This window comes from Cyanistes caeruleus, chromosome 1 (genome assembly GCF_971803275.1).
Source record: "Cyanistes caeruleus chromosome 1, bCyaCae1.hap1.1, whole genome shotgun sequence".
In the NCBI taxonomy this organism is placed as follows: domain Eukaryota; kingdom Metazoa; phylum Chordata; class Aves; order Passeriformes; family Paridae; genus Cyanistes; species Cyanistes caeruleus.
Window position 1 is genome coordinate 95,602,617 of NC_141701.1, and position 19,191 is coordinate 95,621,807.

At 40.6% G+C, this 19,191-nt stretch overlaps 1 protein-coding gene across 2 annotated transcripts in view; it reads right to left on the reverse strand.

The window, feature by feature from the left end:
• Positions 1-13,064, reverse strand: part of TGFBR1 (transforming growth factor beta receptor 1) — a 33,515-nt gene extending 20,451 nt beyond the window's left edge. The window contains exons 1-3 of one of the 2 annotated variants that reach the window (XM_086843374.1): positions 12,851-13,064; positions 5,509-5,760; positions 4,898-5,140 (exon numbers count right to left, since the gene is read on the reverse strand). In XM_086843374.1, the coding sequence (XP_086699500.1) occupies positions 4,898-5,140; positions 5,509-5,760; positions 12,851-12,938 (583 nt within the window). In that variant the 5' untranslated portion in view covers positions 12,939-13,064. The remainder of the gene's footprint in view (positions 1-4,897; positions 5,141-5,508; positions 5,761-12,850) is intronic. The other variant, XM_086843379.1, reaches the window with a different exon arrangement.
• Between the last annotated feature and the right edge of the window lie 6,127 nt (positions 13,065-19,191).

Here is a 19,191-nt window from a genome sequence, read left to right on the forward strand (position 1 = left end):
ATAGCTGACAGAACACCTGCATTTCCTTATGTTATAGAAAATAAATCCCAACTAATAGCTCAGATAATTAATTCTTGTCCACCTCTGGACATTCTTTGCTAACAGCAGCACCAGAAGGACATCTATCTGGTTAGCAGCATTGCCATGCTTGTGTCTCAGTCTGAGAAGACCAAATTAAAACACTTCAGTGTTCACAAGAACTCCTCAAAAATTCTAGACCCACAGGAATTTTCTGCATGATCGGTGCTGACAACATACCTACATGAAAACAGGAAGGAAAATAATGTACACCATACCAGCAATTTAATCATTGTCAGGTGCTGTAGTAATTTCTACTGAGAAAGTTAAAGCTTTTGCTTTAATACTCCTCAGGTGAATTGTGCTGTGTGCCCAAACTGTAGAGCTTCTGTGAAGCTTAACTTTCATTCTTTATGGACAGACTTTTGATATGCCAAAAAGGCCAGATTAGAACCACAGGACCAAACTCAACCCTGAAAACGAAAAATTTAACTTCATTGGTCAGAGAAAGTTTCTTCCTTAGAATTTATGCACTACTGCAAAATCTATGAGCAAATGTCAAATAAATGGGTGATAGGCCATACAGTTGTATCAGTAAACTGTTCATATATTCCCACTTTCAGATGCACTGCTCTCAACTTGCTGCACCTTTTCTAGGCATCTCTCCTTGTTTGAAATGTATATGTCCAAGGATATCAGCTATCTGCTAAACGTAACTAGCCTCTAAACCTTCTAGACAGAAAGCATTTCAGTTTCACATTACAAACTCCCATTCATCACATTAACATCACTGTAGGATAAAAACCCTACCGTGATCTATCCACTTACTTCTATATTTATTTCTACAATATTTACAAGATTCAACTTGTTTCTGTTTGCCTGAAACTAATCTTTCTCTTACTACTACTGCTGCTTCCAGGAGACTGGAATCCGTATTTATCTTGCATTCACAGCAATTCATTACAGATTTTCTGTTGAAACTGAGCAGTTTCCTCATTTTGCTATAGAAGAAACACAGCTCTGTATCACCAGGAACTTGAGCAACCGCCGTGCTGTAAAGCAGACTGCCTGAAAAGCATCTCACAGGAGACAGCTACAGTCTCAGCCTTTCGCATACACACGTGCTTTTCACACATAACTGTACCCCAAGCTTTTGGGTACACCTTCACTTAAAGATGATAGATAGCCAGTTTGCCAAATAAGAGAATAAGAAAATTTGAGCCCATATTAAATTCAGCAACAGCTCCACATTTGACACCTTGTATTTAGCCATGGTCATCCAATTTATTTCTGAAACCATCATCGTTTTCTTATATCATAAGGTATCCTCAAGCCTTCTGAAAGTCTGACAAAAAAAGAAAGGATATCTTAAGTGTACTGTGATTAATTTAGCGACTTTCCAATGCATAAGGAGTTTGTAACTAAAGTGGATATTTCAGGAATTAAGTTCTAGGGCACTACAGGTAGTCAACCAAAGCAGCTACTAGAATTTTGTTCTTGTTCATAAGTCTCTGCCCAGACGACTTCCTCTGCTGAGTAATAAAAAACCCCCAGAACATTCTATATACTGTGAAAAATCATCTTCCCTTCAAGCTTCTATGAACTGCAAAATAGTTTTTAAGGAACATTACATTCACTTCAACTGACTCAACTTTGCATTGATTTCTGCGACCCTTTAGATTTCTAAATAGCTTAAGTTCCTGCTGGAAGTTGCCTACCAATACTATCCAAAGCTTCTCCCCTGTTGTAGGCAATTCTTCCTACTCCCTTGTAACTAAGTGACTTCGTCATTTGTGAGTTAAGACAGTAACAGATGGGCGTCCCCATCTGTCTATACAATATGTAGTTGATATTTAGAGATCTGCATCATGATCTGAAAATCGTTCTCAGCTCCAAGAGTCTTTGAAATCCTTCTCTTAGAAGCTGTAGCTTCATCAGAAGGATCTATTTTAGCTGTTCCATTAATTCCTTTCATGGAGTAACTCCTTTTTTCAGGTCTTTTTCGTCATGGAACAACATGGCAATACTAACGTAAGTCAAGACTGAATAATTAATAGCAGCTTACTATTCACCATTGCAGCAAATTAATCCTATTCCCTTTTGGTCTGAATAGGAAGCTCATTTTTAGGGTTCTGATTGTTTCTCTGTTTTAGACACTTCTCAGAGATACTGAATTAAGAAAATTGGTAGAATCCTTTTTATTTTACTATGAGCTCCTCTGGTCTCTCAGCATGAATGTAAGAGCAGAACATGGCTTTTGGGTTACCAAACTAAACAATTCCTTAGTTATGCCTCTTGGGTCTGGATTATTTTGCCTTTTCTGTACATTTCCATTATGTTTTGGCAACACCTTGTCTCAACACCACTCCTTTCAGACAGTTCAGTTTCTGACAGGGTTAAGCACTAGGTTTTAACTAGCAGCTCTAACTTTTCTCCCTTTGGAGACCCTTTTCTCTACCCCCAATTTATTCCATAAAGGTACAGTCCTCTCAACTTTAAATGTGCTGTACCCAAACCTGGATTAAAATACACATTTCAGTGAGATGCAAATGCTGCAGGCATACTTCACGACACACAAAAGTTATCAATTCAAGTGCTAGGGCACTGTGAATTTGTGTAGTCACTGATTGACTAATTTTGAGACCAAGTGATACAAGTCATTGTAAATACACACACTGCCAACAGTACAGAAAGTAAGTACCTGAAGCATCTCCTGTTCCATTGTCATAATCAAAGTGAAGTAGAGAACACTAAATAAGGCTAATACTTGTCTTACAAACAGCTCAACAACATGGAACTCACTGCAGCTGAAGTCTTAAGATCCCTTTTAAGGAAACATTCAGCCTTTTTTTACAGCCTTTCAAGCATAAAAGCAAATTAGTGAAGAGGCTTCCTTAGGGATAAGTCAAATTTAACCACATTTGTTGGTTTTGTTCCTTGGATGCATTCACCAGTAGCCAATGCTCAGATACCATAGTAGGTCAGGCGCTCTGGGAGTCTAGACCAGCCTGAGTGCCCTGAATTCAGCTGTGAAAGCTTAGCAATTCCCTAGCATGCTCCTTTTACTTAAAGTCTAATTTGCAAATAGGAAAGGGAAGAGGCAGGAGTTTCTACTCATGTGCTGCAGAGGAAGAAACATAAGTTTCTTCTAACTTGGATTTTCTGCTTTTCAAGAACTTATTTTAAAGGACTACTTCCAGAGTTTTCAAACAAAAAAGAGAGGTTTCAGAATCACCACAGGTAAGAAGGCCAGAAGAAAAATGAAGGAATATTCCTGATAATGAATGAAAAATGAATTGACAACTAAGTTTGAATATTAATTAGAAATTTTTTTCAGCCTTCCTTAGGAAAAGTCTAGATCTGCACACATTAAGTAGAGAGTTTTACACTTGAACAGTGTAGTAATTATATACATCAAATCTTTCTGCATTCCAAGATATGTAAATCTCTAACTCCTCCATATTATCTGTATCCCTGAGTACTGCATACCCTTCCTAGAACAAACATAACTGGAGGCCTAACTCCAGCATTTGCATTTATCAAGCTCTAGCCCAATACACTGGACGTTCTATTAATCACTTTCATTATCTGACTTAGTTACTCTTGTTAGTAAATGAGAAAATTGATAGGAACACAAATTACTAAACCCCAGTTCTAACCAGAGAACAACTTATCAGGATCAAATCTTATTGGACACACAAAAGCTTTCTTGGCTGAGACATAATGACCTACACAACTAGTGCAAGCTCACCTTCTTTAGGGAGGATATGACCAAAATGAATTTTTGATCTAGATTTTAAACATGTTCCACACGTTACAATAATTTTATTTGACAAAGCAATGTACTATAAAAGTTTTACCAGTTACTGTCCTTGGAAAAGAAATACAACCTAGATGCTTGGGTTTTGTTGTTTTGACTTTTTCCAGTTCTGGGAAAATAAAAGATACTGCATTTGAGAATCAAAGACCAGTATTTCTTTGTAGAAAGTGCTCTGAAAGGGCATGGATGTTTCAACACAAATGTTTGCAAGTAGTAGCAATAATTTTCAGTATTAAATTATTTAAATTTTATACAGTAGAAGGTTGGTAAAAGGTTGTGGTACAGAATTTGATGTCTCCCTCCTTAACACAGACCAAATATCAATTAATTTATACAGTGATTTACCTGGCACATCATTCCCTAACAACACCTATTAAGCCACATTTCTATGACACACCGCCATAATCCTATAAGCAATTACAGGTCAGAGCTACAATAGAGACTATATGCAATGAACAGACTAATGCCTCATCTTCTTAGAGCAACATCTCTTCAAGTCAGAATTAAAACAAAAAAATACAAAGTCAAGGGACAGACATCCATCAGACATGGTCTGCATACTGCATCCATTCTATACACAGAAATGGCTATTTGCAACTGAAAAATATCTTCTATAAGAAAAGAACTGGCCAAAATATTAACTCAGAATTAAGTTTCAATTTAAAGCTAAAAAATTCCTTTCACAAAATTATCTAAAAAACACAGATGGTTGTTTAGATAGGCTGTACAGAACGAAAAGGTAAATGACAGCCTTACAGAACACAAAATATTTACAATAGATGACTGTGATATTCCCTGCATTATATAATTTATATAAATCAGGCTACTTTGAGAATGGTAAGGAACAGCAGCAGCAATTCAGTGTTTCTTTTATTTCACTTATTTTCTTACACTGTATCTTCACTGATGTTGACTGAATGCACATGGAAGTTGCTTTTCTAGTATTTTCTCCAGTTAAGTTTAAACAGATTTGACAATATTAAAAAAAAAAAATAAAAAAATAGATGTCTTACAAGGCTCTTAAGCACAGAGTAATTACTACCAGAAATGCCACATTACCTGACCCAGAACCTGAAGTTGTCATATCATAAATTAAATCCTTTAAAGTGGTTCCTTCTGATATAAAGGGACGATCCAATGAAGGGTCTTCTTCGCTTGGCACACGATGATGAATTACAGTACGATTATGACAAAGGTATAGAATCAACATCAGTGAAATGCAGACAAAGCAGACAGGTCCAGCAATGACAGCAGCCAGTTCCACAGGTCCTAGGTTAGAAGCTGGTTTTCCAGGAGTAGGGACTGAGAGTTAAAATATAAGAAAATGGTAAAATCTAATTTTCTTTTATTCTACTAAACTTGTGGTATACCACAGTAATATTCAAATTATTTTAATGCATTTGTTAAAACTTTTACATAGTAACATTTTGAGTATCAAAGTAAGTACTACAAAGGACAAAAGAAATGTGCTTATTTACACTTTTCATTTAAGTCTTCAAAACTGTCCCTACCATCCCTATCCAGAAGATTACAACTCTTGTCTTACCAGAATCTAAGGTGTACTTTAGGCCTTCAGATTTATCTACAACTTCCACTTTCACTGAATTTTGTTTTAAAAAATGAAAAAAAGAATCAAACAAACGAAAGAGCAAAAATCCCAACCCCCTTACCTGGTGTTGGAATTGGAAGTTCTATTTTATTGCAGAGAGGTGTGTTACAGCAATAAGACACAGTATGGACTCCATCTCTGGTGGAGGGGGAGCAAATAAACGGTCTGTCTTGGGGAATCAGATCAATTTCTGCTATACACATACTATTGCGCATTATTTTGTCTGCAGTTCGTGTTACTGAGGCAAAACATACTCCATCTGTCACACATGTAAAGTTGTCTTTTGTACATAGCTGGCAGTAGCACTCTAATTCTGTATTGAGAAAAAAACATTAATGTTAGTATCGGTACATGTTCTGAGTTGAGAAACAATTTGAATGACTAAAGAAATATAAATTCAAAACACTAGGATGCCCTTTTGGTTACATAAACATAGAACAGATACATGAAAAAATAACACTACAAGGCTTTTTAGGGGGACAAAAAAATTAGGAGATGAGCAGAACAAACTTAGATCTGAAGTCATCTCTTTTTACACAATAAAGTATTAAAAAGGCTAAAATCCTAGCTCTTCTTCCAGCTAAAGAAGCACCACTACAGCACTTCCTACAGAAGATCTAGACACTGCATGCAAGTCTGCTATTTTCAAACCAAATACAAATAATGTCATTTTTTCCAAAAATAACCACATGTATTACTCGAGTAAGTGACAAATCGGATGCTGTTGGTTACCCAGGATTAATGTGCTATGCGTTACTTGATGGTTTCCATTTTGTGCCAAAAGGGCAAATATCAGCTTAATCCTCATTAAAAACCAAACCCTGCATGATCCCTTCACAGAAGAAGAATATGGTTTAAACTTACTATTTATTATATTATTATATATCTTGCATTACTCAAGGTGGTGATTTACTAAAGCTATCAATTGCAGTAGTAAAGGAGAGGGCACGGGGAGGGAAGCAGGAATGACAGGCTAATCACCCCAAGATGATCAGGTTTCATTCTTTACATTGCAGAAGTCCTTTGAGAAGGAAGACTACTACTTTCTTTCTGCACTCCTTCCAGTATTTTCGGCACGAAAGCCATGCAGAAAATGGTGCAGGAGCAACAATAGAAGTACCAATACATCTTGAGTCCATGTGTTAAACTGCAAAGAGCAAAAGCTGGCCTAGAACTTGTGTACGTGCACACAGAAACATTAAAATATAGAATCTTAAGACAAATTTAAAAAAAAACAAAACCAAACAAACACACACCCACAAAAACCCAAATGACTTAAACATTTATGATCAAAGCACTAAAAAAATGTCCTGAGCCATAAAAAGTCTCTTTCAAGGCTACATACAAAGGCTCACACCAAAAGGATGAAAACTATCAGCTCACAATCAAATGGTTCCCAAAATCTGAAATCTGGTGTTTCACTTAAAATCAAGAGTTTAATATGGATTGCCTTGGATTTTACACCCTTCTCTGTCACTGGATATCATGGATTTAAATAAATGGCAATCTGATGTCAAATATATATGTATGTCATCTCAAAGTTTGAATCCTGAGAAACATTATCTTAAAACACTCCCTTTCCCCACAATTCTGAATCAAACCAAGTTATTGCCAATTATCTTCTACTGCTACTGGAGAGATTTTATCAAATTCTTAGGACCCGTTATAGAAAGATAACCCTTTTTCAGAGAGATTCACAGCACACACACCAGTCAGAAAAAGGAACAAAGAAAAATCTACAAATGTGATTACAAAATTGTTTTTTACTCTGAAGATTATTGAAAAAAATAATTAGAAGGTAGATGAAATGAAAACTGGCACTCAGGAAGGTAAATCTTGAAAGATATTTGCACATCTTTTCCTGTCTCATAAGGGAAGTAAGGGAAGTCTTATCATTCTAAGTTTAACTACAACAAAATTTAACATTTATTTTCATGTTGCTGTGCCTCTGGTAATTTATGCCTGAATAAATTATTTTTTAATCTATCCAAACCATTAACTTCCTAAAATATTTACACACACTATTTCTTTCAACTTTTAAAGTGAGCACGCCTTTATCTCACTTGCTTCATCCACGACTTTTTTCTATTTAAACAGTAAATTGTGGCTCATCACAACTACATATCTGAATCTGAATGCCTACAGCAAGAGACATACTCAGTGAGATGTATTTACACTGAGTCACTGTGCAGAGGCCAAGTTACCTGAAGTGAAAAATTACATTTGGGTTGCACTTGTTATTCATTTTCCTGGTCTTGTGAAGCTGTAGAGACACACTGTTCCAACCATGATTAAAGGAAGCAGTTTGTTTCACTTTGCTCCCACCTCTCTTTTGCTACAGAATTTCCACTTAGTGCAATTTGATAAAATTTACACTTTTGTTCTGGCTTGATGCCACTATTTTCTTGTCTCCTGCCAAGACACAACTCACTGTCACACACAACGGAATGATTTCTTCGGTGCAAATAAATCACTGCTTCCTTCTGAAGCTGCTCTCACCCTCCCATAAGATGGGAAAACAATGTCTAACCAGCTGAATGGCAAAGCCTCTAGGAATACAGGTTTTTGCTGCTCTCTAGTGGATACACTTCAAAAAACCTCGTTAAAAATGCTGCAGCCCCCTTCCTACTCTGGCCGCTTAACAGTTCTTCATGCCTTCCAACTTGAGCAGGTAACAGTAGAATTTCCATGTTTTACAAACAGAAAAACTAATTCAGCATCTTCAGCAACAATCCATACCAGGAGGTGACAGTATGGACTCAGAATTTCCTTAACCATGTCTCATTCTCTCTGTGCATAAAGAGCATAAACTACAACTACATTAACACATCATAGATGAGATTTAACATCAGCATGAGAAGATGCCATTGAACAACTGTAGTTGTATCACTTCATTCCTACAAGGAAGTGTTTTCACTTACAACTGATTAAAAAAATAAATAAAAAAATCCCCCATACTGTTGTCCTCTTGGAGATAGAATTTTTTGCTTTTTGTCCAAATAGTCTCTGTTCCTCTCAAAGAAGTGTTACAGTAATTTTAAAAACTCAGACATAAACCAAGCAGATCTCCAAGCTCACTTCAATGAATACATACATTCCTACTATGGATTGATAACAGAAAGGGATGAGAAATTGGCAACTCTGATCTAAGCTGATCTTCCAGGGCCAGTAACCTTTCAGGTAAAATGCATTTCGATGCATTTGGTGAACAGTTTAAATCTGCCACAAAAAGCACTTTCAAACCTGCTGAAGAACAGAAAAAAACCAAACAACTTTCAGTCAAGTCTGTCCATGACAGAATTATTTTTTAAAAAAAATTATTACAAAAGTTTTCAGATGGAACCACTACCATGAAGCTCCACTACCAACTAATGAAAATTCATGTCTGTTTAAGTGATACAAGGTTGGGGAAATGACAGGACAAACAGCTAAACAAATGCACTGAAAGTCATACAGACAATCAGGAACATAGCCAAGAGCAGAAATTGGGTCAACACAGCAATGTAGTCCCATGTGCATTGCATTTTGTCACTGCACCATTATCATTCTACATAGTCAATCCTGCTTTTTGAGACTGCCTACCACAAAAGAAACAGTGAGACAACGCTGTTGTGAAAGTGGGAGTGTGAGCATTATGACATTATCACGTCATACAAGTTACCAACAGCGTATCTCTCATATCTCATACCACAAGATTAACTTCTTATGTTGAATATCATTACTTGTGTAATTGCTCAGACTCCGAGTTTTACAGTTTTGCCTTTCCTTTACCAAGTCTCTCTTGCATGAATGTTGCAGCCTGGAAAGTTCCCTGTGAGGGTAAAGCAAGCTGGCAGCACAAATGAAACCCTGAAATTATTGCAGCTTGACAAGACTCAAAATTAGCTGGCTCCCAGGAGCTTAGATATTAATACTATATGCAAAATGTGAACAGAAAATTAAGCACACTCTAGATACTTTTACAAGACTGTATCAAAACCAGACTGTTGCCTTCTGAAATAGTCTTTTTTGTATCTGCTGTCTTTCTAAAGAAAGAAAATTGCAGAAAGACTGGGTTTTTAGTTACATAAAACCCTATGAATCACTATGGAACATTTGTTTACATCCTGCATCACTACTTCAACCAGACAGTTAAGTACAGAACACCACCTTCGGCCAAAGAATTTTAAGCTGTAAATTGTAAGCTGAGACACTGTCTTCCAAAGGATGGTAACAAGCAGCAGTACAGAAGATAAAACTAGTGAGGTGCTCTAAAAAAACCCTCAAACTCACATCTTATCACAAACAATTAACAATTTCACATTATTAATACTTTATTTAATAATATACCTTTGCTTTACAAATTTAAAAAGAGACAAATAGTCTCAGCCTTCCAAAAGCATTTTGCTGAACAAATCACTTCTTTCGTGGTATTTTAACTCCTCCTCCAGTGAAAATACAAATTTTGAAACAAAAATTTCACCAGAAAGTAGAACTTCATCGGAAGAGCAATCACAATTCTTAGTTCAGAGGTTCAAGGGATGAAAGAGCAAGGCAATGATGTGTAAAAGACAGTAACAGATTTTTAGGGATGTGTGCAAGAGGACTGTGACTCTCACTGGTAGTTTTTTTTCCCTGTTCTATAAAACTTGCCAAAGGGGAAAAAAGTATAATACATAACAGTGCAAACGTCAACTTCTGAGTCTGTAATTCAGATGAACACCTCAAACAATACACCTGACTCATCTCTGAACTCTTTTAGCTCAAGATACATAAAGGTTCAGGTCTTAAAATATCTGGGACAGAGGTACAGTTTTCAAAACCACAATAGTTCATGACCTTTACTAACACGTTCTTCTCACAAAGGCACTAATTAAGTTTTGCTATTGTAAATTAACAGTATCGGGTATCAAGTTTTCAGGAAAACTTTCATATATATTTCATCCTTCTTCATTAAGCAAAACTTGCAGTGCAAAAAGATTTTGTCAAACAAAGTAATGCACTCAAGAAAACAGAGAAACTACTTTATTATGGCCCAGCCCGCAACTTGCAAGTAGTGATAAAACCTTGTGTAAAATCCCAACTTCAAAAAAGTGCTGTTATATTTTCTGCAATGTAGAGGCCAAATGGCACTTGTAGTTTTTTGCCCTCTATCCAAAATGCTACTCAGAGATATGTTCATGCCTCTTAGAGCATGATACAGTAACAATTTGGTTCTGCTATCTTTGGTAGAAGAATATGATTTTTAAAAAAACAAACCCAAACTAACTGAAGAAAGCTAAAATTAAAAGCCCATATAATAATTTTATAAGCATTATGAAAACAGAAAGATCTTTACTTGTACTTCTAAATTCATTCCACCATGCTATCTTTATTGTAGTTAGAAGCAATTGTCTGAATACAAGAGTTTCCAAGTGGTGACTCCCCAGAACTTTGGAAGACTAAAGACTATGGGCCTACAGAGAGAAAACCAGAAAGCTTATTTTCAGATTCTGTGCTAAAAATTAAGGCTGTTCGACTGTTCAGCTAGCTGCTGGTATTCATTACATGCCTGACCTCTGTATAAACTATATTGCAAGACAACTCACCCACACAGTAACATCAGCATACTGCAGAACAGCCCCAGCAGAGGCAATCAGAAAATGTCCAGCTTCTGTCAACCCACAATAAGAACTCCAAGTACCACTAGCCAAATCACACCTTCAACTACTTAATCAACTTAGACCACAATGTTCAGGCAAATTAACTGCCTCACCTGTACCAGGCCCTCTGGATGAGTTATGGATCAGGAACTCTGTATTCCTCCCCATTCCACTGAACTGAGAGGATTTATCTTTTTTTCAACAGAAGGTAGCACGCCACCACTTCCTCCCATAAGGTTTTGTAGGGAAGCCAGTTGCCTTGCTTTCACACAAAGCTTTTAAACCTTAATTTAATGTCTTAGATTGAGGGAAAACTGTTGATTGATGGGAGGCATTAAAAGGGAAAAAGTTCAAAGCTCAAATTGAGCTAAAATTTCCTTCAACATCTAAATTGAATGCATTATGTAATAAAGCTTTAAATTATTAAAGCCTGCTGCACACCTTTTTGAGAACACAAGAACAACCCATGGGTAGCTTATTTCACTGTTTCAACATCAGAGATCTTGCATTGCCTTCAGTAAGATTATGGGTGATTAACACTACATTTTAGTATAGCAAGTTATGCTTTAAGCAACTTCTTTTTTTTTTTTTTAGCACAAGTACCATTTTAGATTGAATTATGAACAGCATGGTATAGTTCCAGACTGAGAGATGTCTCAAAGCTGTAACTGAAGAAGTTATGGTGCTTCTCCACTTCCTCTTTAAAACCCAAAGCAATTCACAATATAACTACAAGAGAGCTTAAGAAGGGAACTAATTATAAAATGCAGATTTCACCATATAACTTAGCATAGATGAAACTGAAGCCTTCATCAGTTCGGGTAGGGTAATACCGGTATATCCCATTAGGCCATACGTCCCAAACTGCTAACCACAGGACAATATGTATATATAAAAAAAACAAAAAGGAAAAAAGAAAACGACCCAAATCTTGCGTTTATGAATGCTGTTAAGCACTCCTGCTCCATGCATTAGCTCTGTAACAGCACAGCTCCGATATCAAATCTCTCTCGCAAGAAAGCACAGCTACAGAAGGCTGGAGGAACAAAACCATTCCGCTGTACAACATTCACGTAAAGATTTAATTTCCACACGTCTCAGTCCTCGCCGAGCACACAGGGGAAGGCGCGTTGGACCGAAAGTTCACCTGTCCCCCCACCACCGCGACAGGGGCAGGCGGTGCAGCAGAGCGGGGGCAGCCCCTCGCCACCTCCGCGACGTGGGACATTCAACACGTCTCCGCACGGGCCGCTCCTCCCGGGCACCGCTACGAGCGCCCTGCGGCGGCCCGGGGGCTGCCTCTGCCGCGCACCCCGCCCGGGAGCCGCGGGGCTCTCAGGGGCTCCCGGGAGTGGCGGACGGATGGACGGGGGAGCTCCGCCAGCGGCAGCTAAGTTGCCTTCTCGGGCCACGGCCACACGCACCCACCCGGGCGGACAAAGTTAGCCCGGGCAGACACCGCCCGAAGCGCTGCTCGGCGGGGGTGAGGAATTACCGGCGGGGCCGAGGGGAGCCCTCGCCGGCGCCCCTCCCGCGGAGGGAGCCGCCGCCGCTCTCGGCCAACAAAGGGCCGAGCGGTCCCCGCCGGGCTCGGACACCGGGGGTGGGGGGGAGGTGACTCCGCCCCAGCCGGCCCCTCCGCCATGTTGTTGAAAGGAACCGGCGGGGACCCGCCGCCCCCCGCCGCTCTCCTCACCCACCCCCACACCCCCAGCCCGGGCGCCGGCGCCGCGCCCGCTGCCTCCCTCCGCTCCCGCGGCCCCCGGACCCGCGCGCACTCACCGCCCGCCGCGGGGCAAAGCAGAGCGGCCGCAGCCAGGCACAGGAGGGCCCAGGGACTTCGCCGCGGCCGCCGAGCGGCCGCCGCCATGTCCCGGCCGCAACTCCCCGGAGCCGGGATCCGCCTCGCGACGCGCGCCCGCTCCGCCCGCCCGGGGACCGGCGCGGCGCTCGCGGTGCGTGCGCCCTCCCGGCCCGCTCTGGCCGCGAATGCCACCGACGCGGCGGCGGCGGCGCCGCCTGATTGGTCGCCGCGCCCCGGCCCCGCCCCCCGGCGGCCGCGGGAGCCCCGACAACAACAGGCGGCGGGAGCGGGGCGCGACCCGCGCGGCCGCGGGGCGGGGCGGCGGCGCCCCCTCCCGGCGGGGCGGGACCCGCTGGCCCGGCGGGAGAGCGGCCGCTTCCTCCCTTCGGCGCGGGGCCCGAGGGGCCTCGGGTGGTGGGCTTGGAGCTTCCCTACGTCCGGGCGCTGCGAGAGCGCTCGGGCGAGAGGCTGAGGCGCTGCCAGCGGCAGGGAGGGACAGGAAGCACTGCGGTGCGGAGCCCCGGGGGCACCGGCGCCGCTGGAGGGCAGGTGCGGGTGCATGTGGGCAGCGCTCGCGTTGCCTCGGGAGAGGAGGAACAGAGCAGTAGCTGAGGAATTGCTCCTCTCGGGAGGCGCTGCGGGTGGGCAGGGGAGCGTGCGGAGCCCCGGGCCGGTCCCCGCGGGGCAGCGGCAGCTCCTGGCCCGCGCTCCCGCTCCTTCCCCGCGCAGATGGCGGCTGCCGGGGGCACGGGACGGGCCGGCATTCCCGCGGCCGCTCCGCCATCCCGCAGCGATCCGGAGGGATTGCCCTTCCGCAGCAGCGGCAGCCCGCGGCGCTGAGCCCACAGGCTTTGTCCCCGTGCGAGGGAAGAGCGGTGCCAGGCGCCAGGTGTAGCTGCCAGCTTATTGCACGGTCTGCAGGTAACCTCGGGGCTGGCTGGGAATCGGACGCGTTGGAATCGGAGCTCGCTCAGTCCAGAAACGCGTCTGAGGTGCGCCTTGAATCTTAAAACCTGGGGCAACTAGGATGCACCTCGCGAAGAAAATGACCGTGACTGAGGTTGTTGTTTCTATCCACAGCTTTATTAGCTTTGCATGGGTGGCAGAGCAGGAGGAGAGGCTCTCCTCTTCCCTCCTGGGATCAGGTATCCACTGTCCCAGCAGTTACCTGCTTGCTCCGGGAATCCACCCACCCCCAGCTCCAATATCTGCCTGTTGTGTCCAGATCCTGAATCAGCTCAGAGTCTCTCAGCACATGCTCTTATGTACTCCCTTGGCTGCTTGTTTTGCCTTCAGTGTGACCCTCCCATCATAGGCCGAGTCACGAAATGACAGGTGTTTTCCCCCGTTACTTGCAGTCGCTCTTGCGAGCCCCTTGCAGTGTCTCTGCCAGATGATGCCTCCCCAGCCAGCTGACAGGGACAGCACCCTCCACCCTCCCCAGCACCACATGCACTGCCAGCGCACTCTGGTCTCCTGCCTGCTTTTACTAGCACTTGTTCAGCCAACGCTGCTTCTATAAAAAAAAATCTTGTTTCTCCTACAGTACACTTCACCTGGATAAGAATTTTGATAATATAATAGTTCAAAGTGAGGTAAATATTTATGAATTCGTTCTCTTTCCCTTTCTCTCTGAACAGCGATCAGTGTCATACATAAACACATCCTAGTTATATTTTCTCTCACAAAATAGCATTTTAATGACATGCACTTCATGACAGATGTTGAACCAAATGTCTGGATTTGATATAGATTCATGCTGTAATGAACTACTGAAGCTGACAACACCAGGCAAACATGTTCTTACTTATCCATACAGAGAAATACTTAGAGGGCTAACCCTCAAATAAATATATTAGCATTAGAAAGAAACACTGAAGCACTCAGTTAAATTGCTCAAATCCTGAGACACCTTTTAAATTCATATAGGGTATTGAAACTTTAAATTAAGAAAGTTATATGCTCAGGAGGAAAAAAATTCCATTATTCATTTCCCCATCACAGATTTCCTGAGTTTAGGGATGGGCTCAATGATCTTGAAGGTCTCTTCCAGCCTAGTGATTCTGTGAAGGATGGATCACAGACTATATCTCTGAAGAAAGGCAAGGAGCAGTAAGCAGAGCATGGTGAAGGATTTTTTTACAGGGCTCCAAGTTCAGCCCTATGGGGAACATTTTGAATTAACATCCTGAATGACATTTGGCTGACAGACACAGAAAAATTAAAACAAACCAATAACTTACAGGTAGCAGCTAACCAGCTAAGGTGGATTCAGGTCACTTCCAAGTAGTGCCACTACAAAGGAAATATTTTTTTACCAGGCCTCACTTTTCTTTTGTATCATGCATGAGGTAAAGACCACTATAGAAGAAATACCTAAAATTATGTCATCCCCTGTCCTGATTGCTGGGTACCTCTCTCTGATCTTGTGTACGCTAGTTTTAAAAGCCAGAGTAAACCTGGGCCAGAAGCAAAGCTACTGAAATGGGTTCTGCATGTCCAGAATCTCCCCTTTTCTTGCTGTGATTCTACATGTCCAGATTCTTAGGGCTGCAGCTTCTGGTCTTGATTAAGGTGGGGTCTAAGAACTTCTAATTATGGTACAGACTCTTGATATTCAATGGGCTCTGGTAGACATTTGTGTCTTGTTCTTGTTGGCACCTTCCCCCATTAGCTTCCCCCTTATCGCTGTAAGATTCATCCTGGGGTTTTTCCATTATCTTTCTTCCACTTTTATTTCTGTCAACAATTCCCCCTTTCCAACATTTAGGTCTTCCCCTTCCTTCTTATGAGATTTGTAACTGCTTTTGGTGCAGCAGGGGGTTTGCTCACCTGGGCAGTACCTGGCATCTTTAGGGGGGCTGTGGGAGAGGTGCTTAGAGTCACTGCTTGAGATGCAAAGTAATTCATGTAACATGTCCTGTTTGGTAACAATGAAATCTGCCTTTGTTTTGCTATACAAAATGGAGCAGTTAAATAAAAATTACAAAATAAAAATGATGGCTTGAAAAGATTTAAATCATTAGTTCCTCCCTGTGTCTGAAAACAAATTGAATGCAAATAAAAAAAAAAGAGATCTTGGTGCCTGCGTCTAATTATCTTCATCCTTAAACATGCTAATTAGTCAAGTGAGGCTAAGTCAGACAATGACGCAGTCAGTAAAACAGTTTCCAAGATATGCCTTTCTGTAAAGGGACATTTAGTTTAAGAATAAAATAATTATTCTCTGATCACAGATTCTTCAAAATTACAATAATTGCTTGGCCTTTTCCTGCCAAAATTGCATGAAGAAACAGTTTCACTGTACAAATTTGCCAAGTTCAATAGAAAACAATGCATGACAATGCATGGTTATGACATTTTAACTGGATGAATTAAATATAATTTTTCAGTGTTTACTGTAAAGGAATCCTTAAAAACACTCCTTATCTACTTCAATCCTCAGTGCTTATTGAGAATGGAAATAATGTCATCAGTGGACATAAATTTAGAGGAACAGGCAAACCCCCCATTTTGCCTAGCCTCATTTTTCTAATAAAGTAATGAATCTATGACATAATTATATTCCAATTATAGAACTATGCAACAGAAGTCATCATTATTTTTAATGCAAGGTAGAACACAAAGCAAGATGACACAGAAAACCCAAATGATCTGGATTTATGAGTTTTGTTTAAAGCATCAAATTGATTGGACAGATTTGAAAAATCCTTGCTTTTTACACTGAGTAAATCAGGTTATTGTATAGGGAATATCTGCAATTTAAACACTGATTAATTTCTTTCTTCTGTACTAGAATCTGGCAGTCACACACATGTGCAGCACCCACAGGGAGAGAGGAAGAAATAATTAATCTTTACCTAGTGCTACTTTTATTTTATGCAAGAATTATTGTCAGTGTATGAACACTACTTATGCTCATCTTTTCTGGAAGACGGAAAACAAAAGAATTGCTACTGCATGAAAGCTTTAAATGGAACTCTGTACTGCAAAATCTGCACAAAATAAGAAAGTACATAGGGCTTTGAAATAAAAGATATTTTGGAAAAGGACAAGTGGTGAGATAGACAATTATACAAACCGATTTGTTCTATAGGTTAGTCTTTGAGAAAGAGCAAGGATATGAATGTTCTTGCACTGTAAGCTGATTTAGTTCCAAAAATGGGCACAAATAAGTACTTTTTTCTTTAGGTTTTAAAGTAAAAATATATGTGAGTGGTGTGATAGGAAATAGTATTAATGATGATGACTAAAACTTACTAGTCTTTCAGTGTAAGAGGTACTGCATCAGAGTAATAGTCTTTCACCAACAGTGTATGCACCATTAGTGCTAAAGCAATAAAGAATAAAGGTGTTGCAAAACTTCAATTTTTACAGTGTTCTGTCCGTGGTAAGTAGGTGAAAGTTATGTTTGTTTGTTTGTAAGAACTATTAAGTGCATCATGATATTTACAAATTACTTTCACCAAGGAACTCAGCAAGCGGAAAAGTACTGAATATATAAATTTACAAAACAGAGTAAGTTGTTGAAAAACCCCAGCATTGCTCTCCCCACCTAGTCTTTGGTTTTTCCAAGCAGTTTTACTCAAACTGGGACAGAAAATATCAAAGTGCTTATTAGTGTACAGTTTCTGTAAGTACATAAACCAGAAAGTTTCACAAAGATCTGTGATCTTTCTAAATCAGAGACAAGCAAAAGGAATCCCTTTTTTTGAAGTCACTGCTTTACAAAACACTCAGAATTACTCATTTTATAACCCTTATAAACATTGCCTGATTTGACTCATCAATGTTTCCAAAATGAAATACTGTGAGATCTTAGTTATTGAGCACCCAGTTAATCATCTCCTTTAACTGAAGGCCAGTTAAAGCTTAAGGCATATGAAGCCCTTTTTGCTTTTAGTGGAACACTTTATATCCCAGAGTTATGAGCTGGGCAGCCCAGCAATGCACCACATCAGCACGCAGCTGCTTGATCTCTGCAGCTAACACCCACCTTTATTTCACAGATAATGCATTTGTGGACATGTCATAGTGTTCTAAGTTCTTTAGGCAGATCTCAGTGATGACAATTAAATCCTTTAAACTTGATGTTTTGTTCTAGCTGGTAGAGTCCATCAGTTGCCATGCTTGTTTACCACATGTGTCCTGATCCAATTTTGCTTGAAATCAGGTATGAACTATTCAAAGAGGGCAGTGCTGACTGCAAGTCTCCCTTCAGTCTTCAAAATCAGAGAGGTCTGATTTTTGCTGAAAGTAGGGAAGAAGTGCTACCCAGCAGTGACTAGGAAGACTGGGTAGCTTAGGGAGTGGTTTGCCAGAAGCAAAAAGGCTGACATCAACCATGTCTGGAAATTACTTTCAACTGTTTGTCATTATCTGTTTGAAGGCCTCACATGGCTGAAGTAACTCTGTAACTCTGGTAATTCTGAAATGTCAGGGGCCTCTCACCTACAGCTATGGCAAAGGATATAGGAGTTAAAGTAGCTTGCCTCTAATTAAAAATGGACATTTCTTTTCCTGGGAAGGTATACTTTTTACCTCCTTGGACCCTACTCATTCCAGAGCCTGGACTTAGTGTTGCCCAGAGTGGAGAAAGGAGCAGCATGTGTAATCAACCAAAAGTTAATGTTTTTCTGGCAATGCACAGATCATGAGGTTTTCCCATCTTAATTCTCTGTGTACCCATTAGCAGGCAGGCATCCTCTGGGCTTGACAAGCTTGATTTCTTCTTCCATGGAATAAAGGCTTGTAGCAGACAAGAAATTTCTTAGAGTAGGAAGTGGGAATTGTGATGATAAATAGCTCAGACCTCCAAATTAGATTTGGGGATCTAGATCACAACTTGGATCAAACATCAGTTCTCCTTAAAACAAGTTTTAAAATCAAGTTTTTTAATAAAACTTTCACTTTGTTGCTAAAACAACATTTTGTTCAGTAGAGTTTAGACTCACAATAAAAATAAAATAAAAAGAGACAAGAAAATAACATTTAATTAATTAATTAAAATTCATAAAATAATATTTAGTTCCTGACACTGATTTGCTAACCCTGCAAACAGCAAATGAGAGAAGAGAGAGGTTCTTCTATCACGTGCTATAGGAACTTCTTGTTTTGCTGCAGCTTTTCTAGACTTAATATGTATTCCCCATCCACTCTCATTCTTCAGTGCATGTGGCTGTAGGTTGGTTGAGGTAATAGCATTAAATTTTCTATTACAGTTCAGGTTATACAATCTTGTTTCAAAAGCCTGTTGTGGTAGTCTCTCTAAGCAATATTTTCTGTAAATTTTCACTTGTTCATTTACAATCAATAGCTA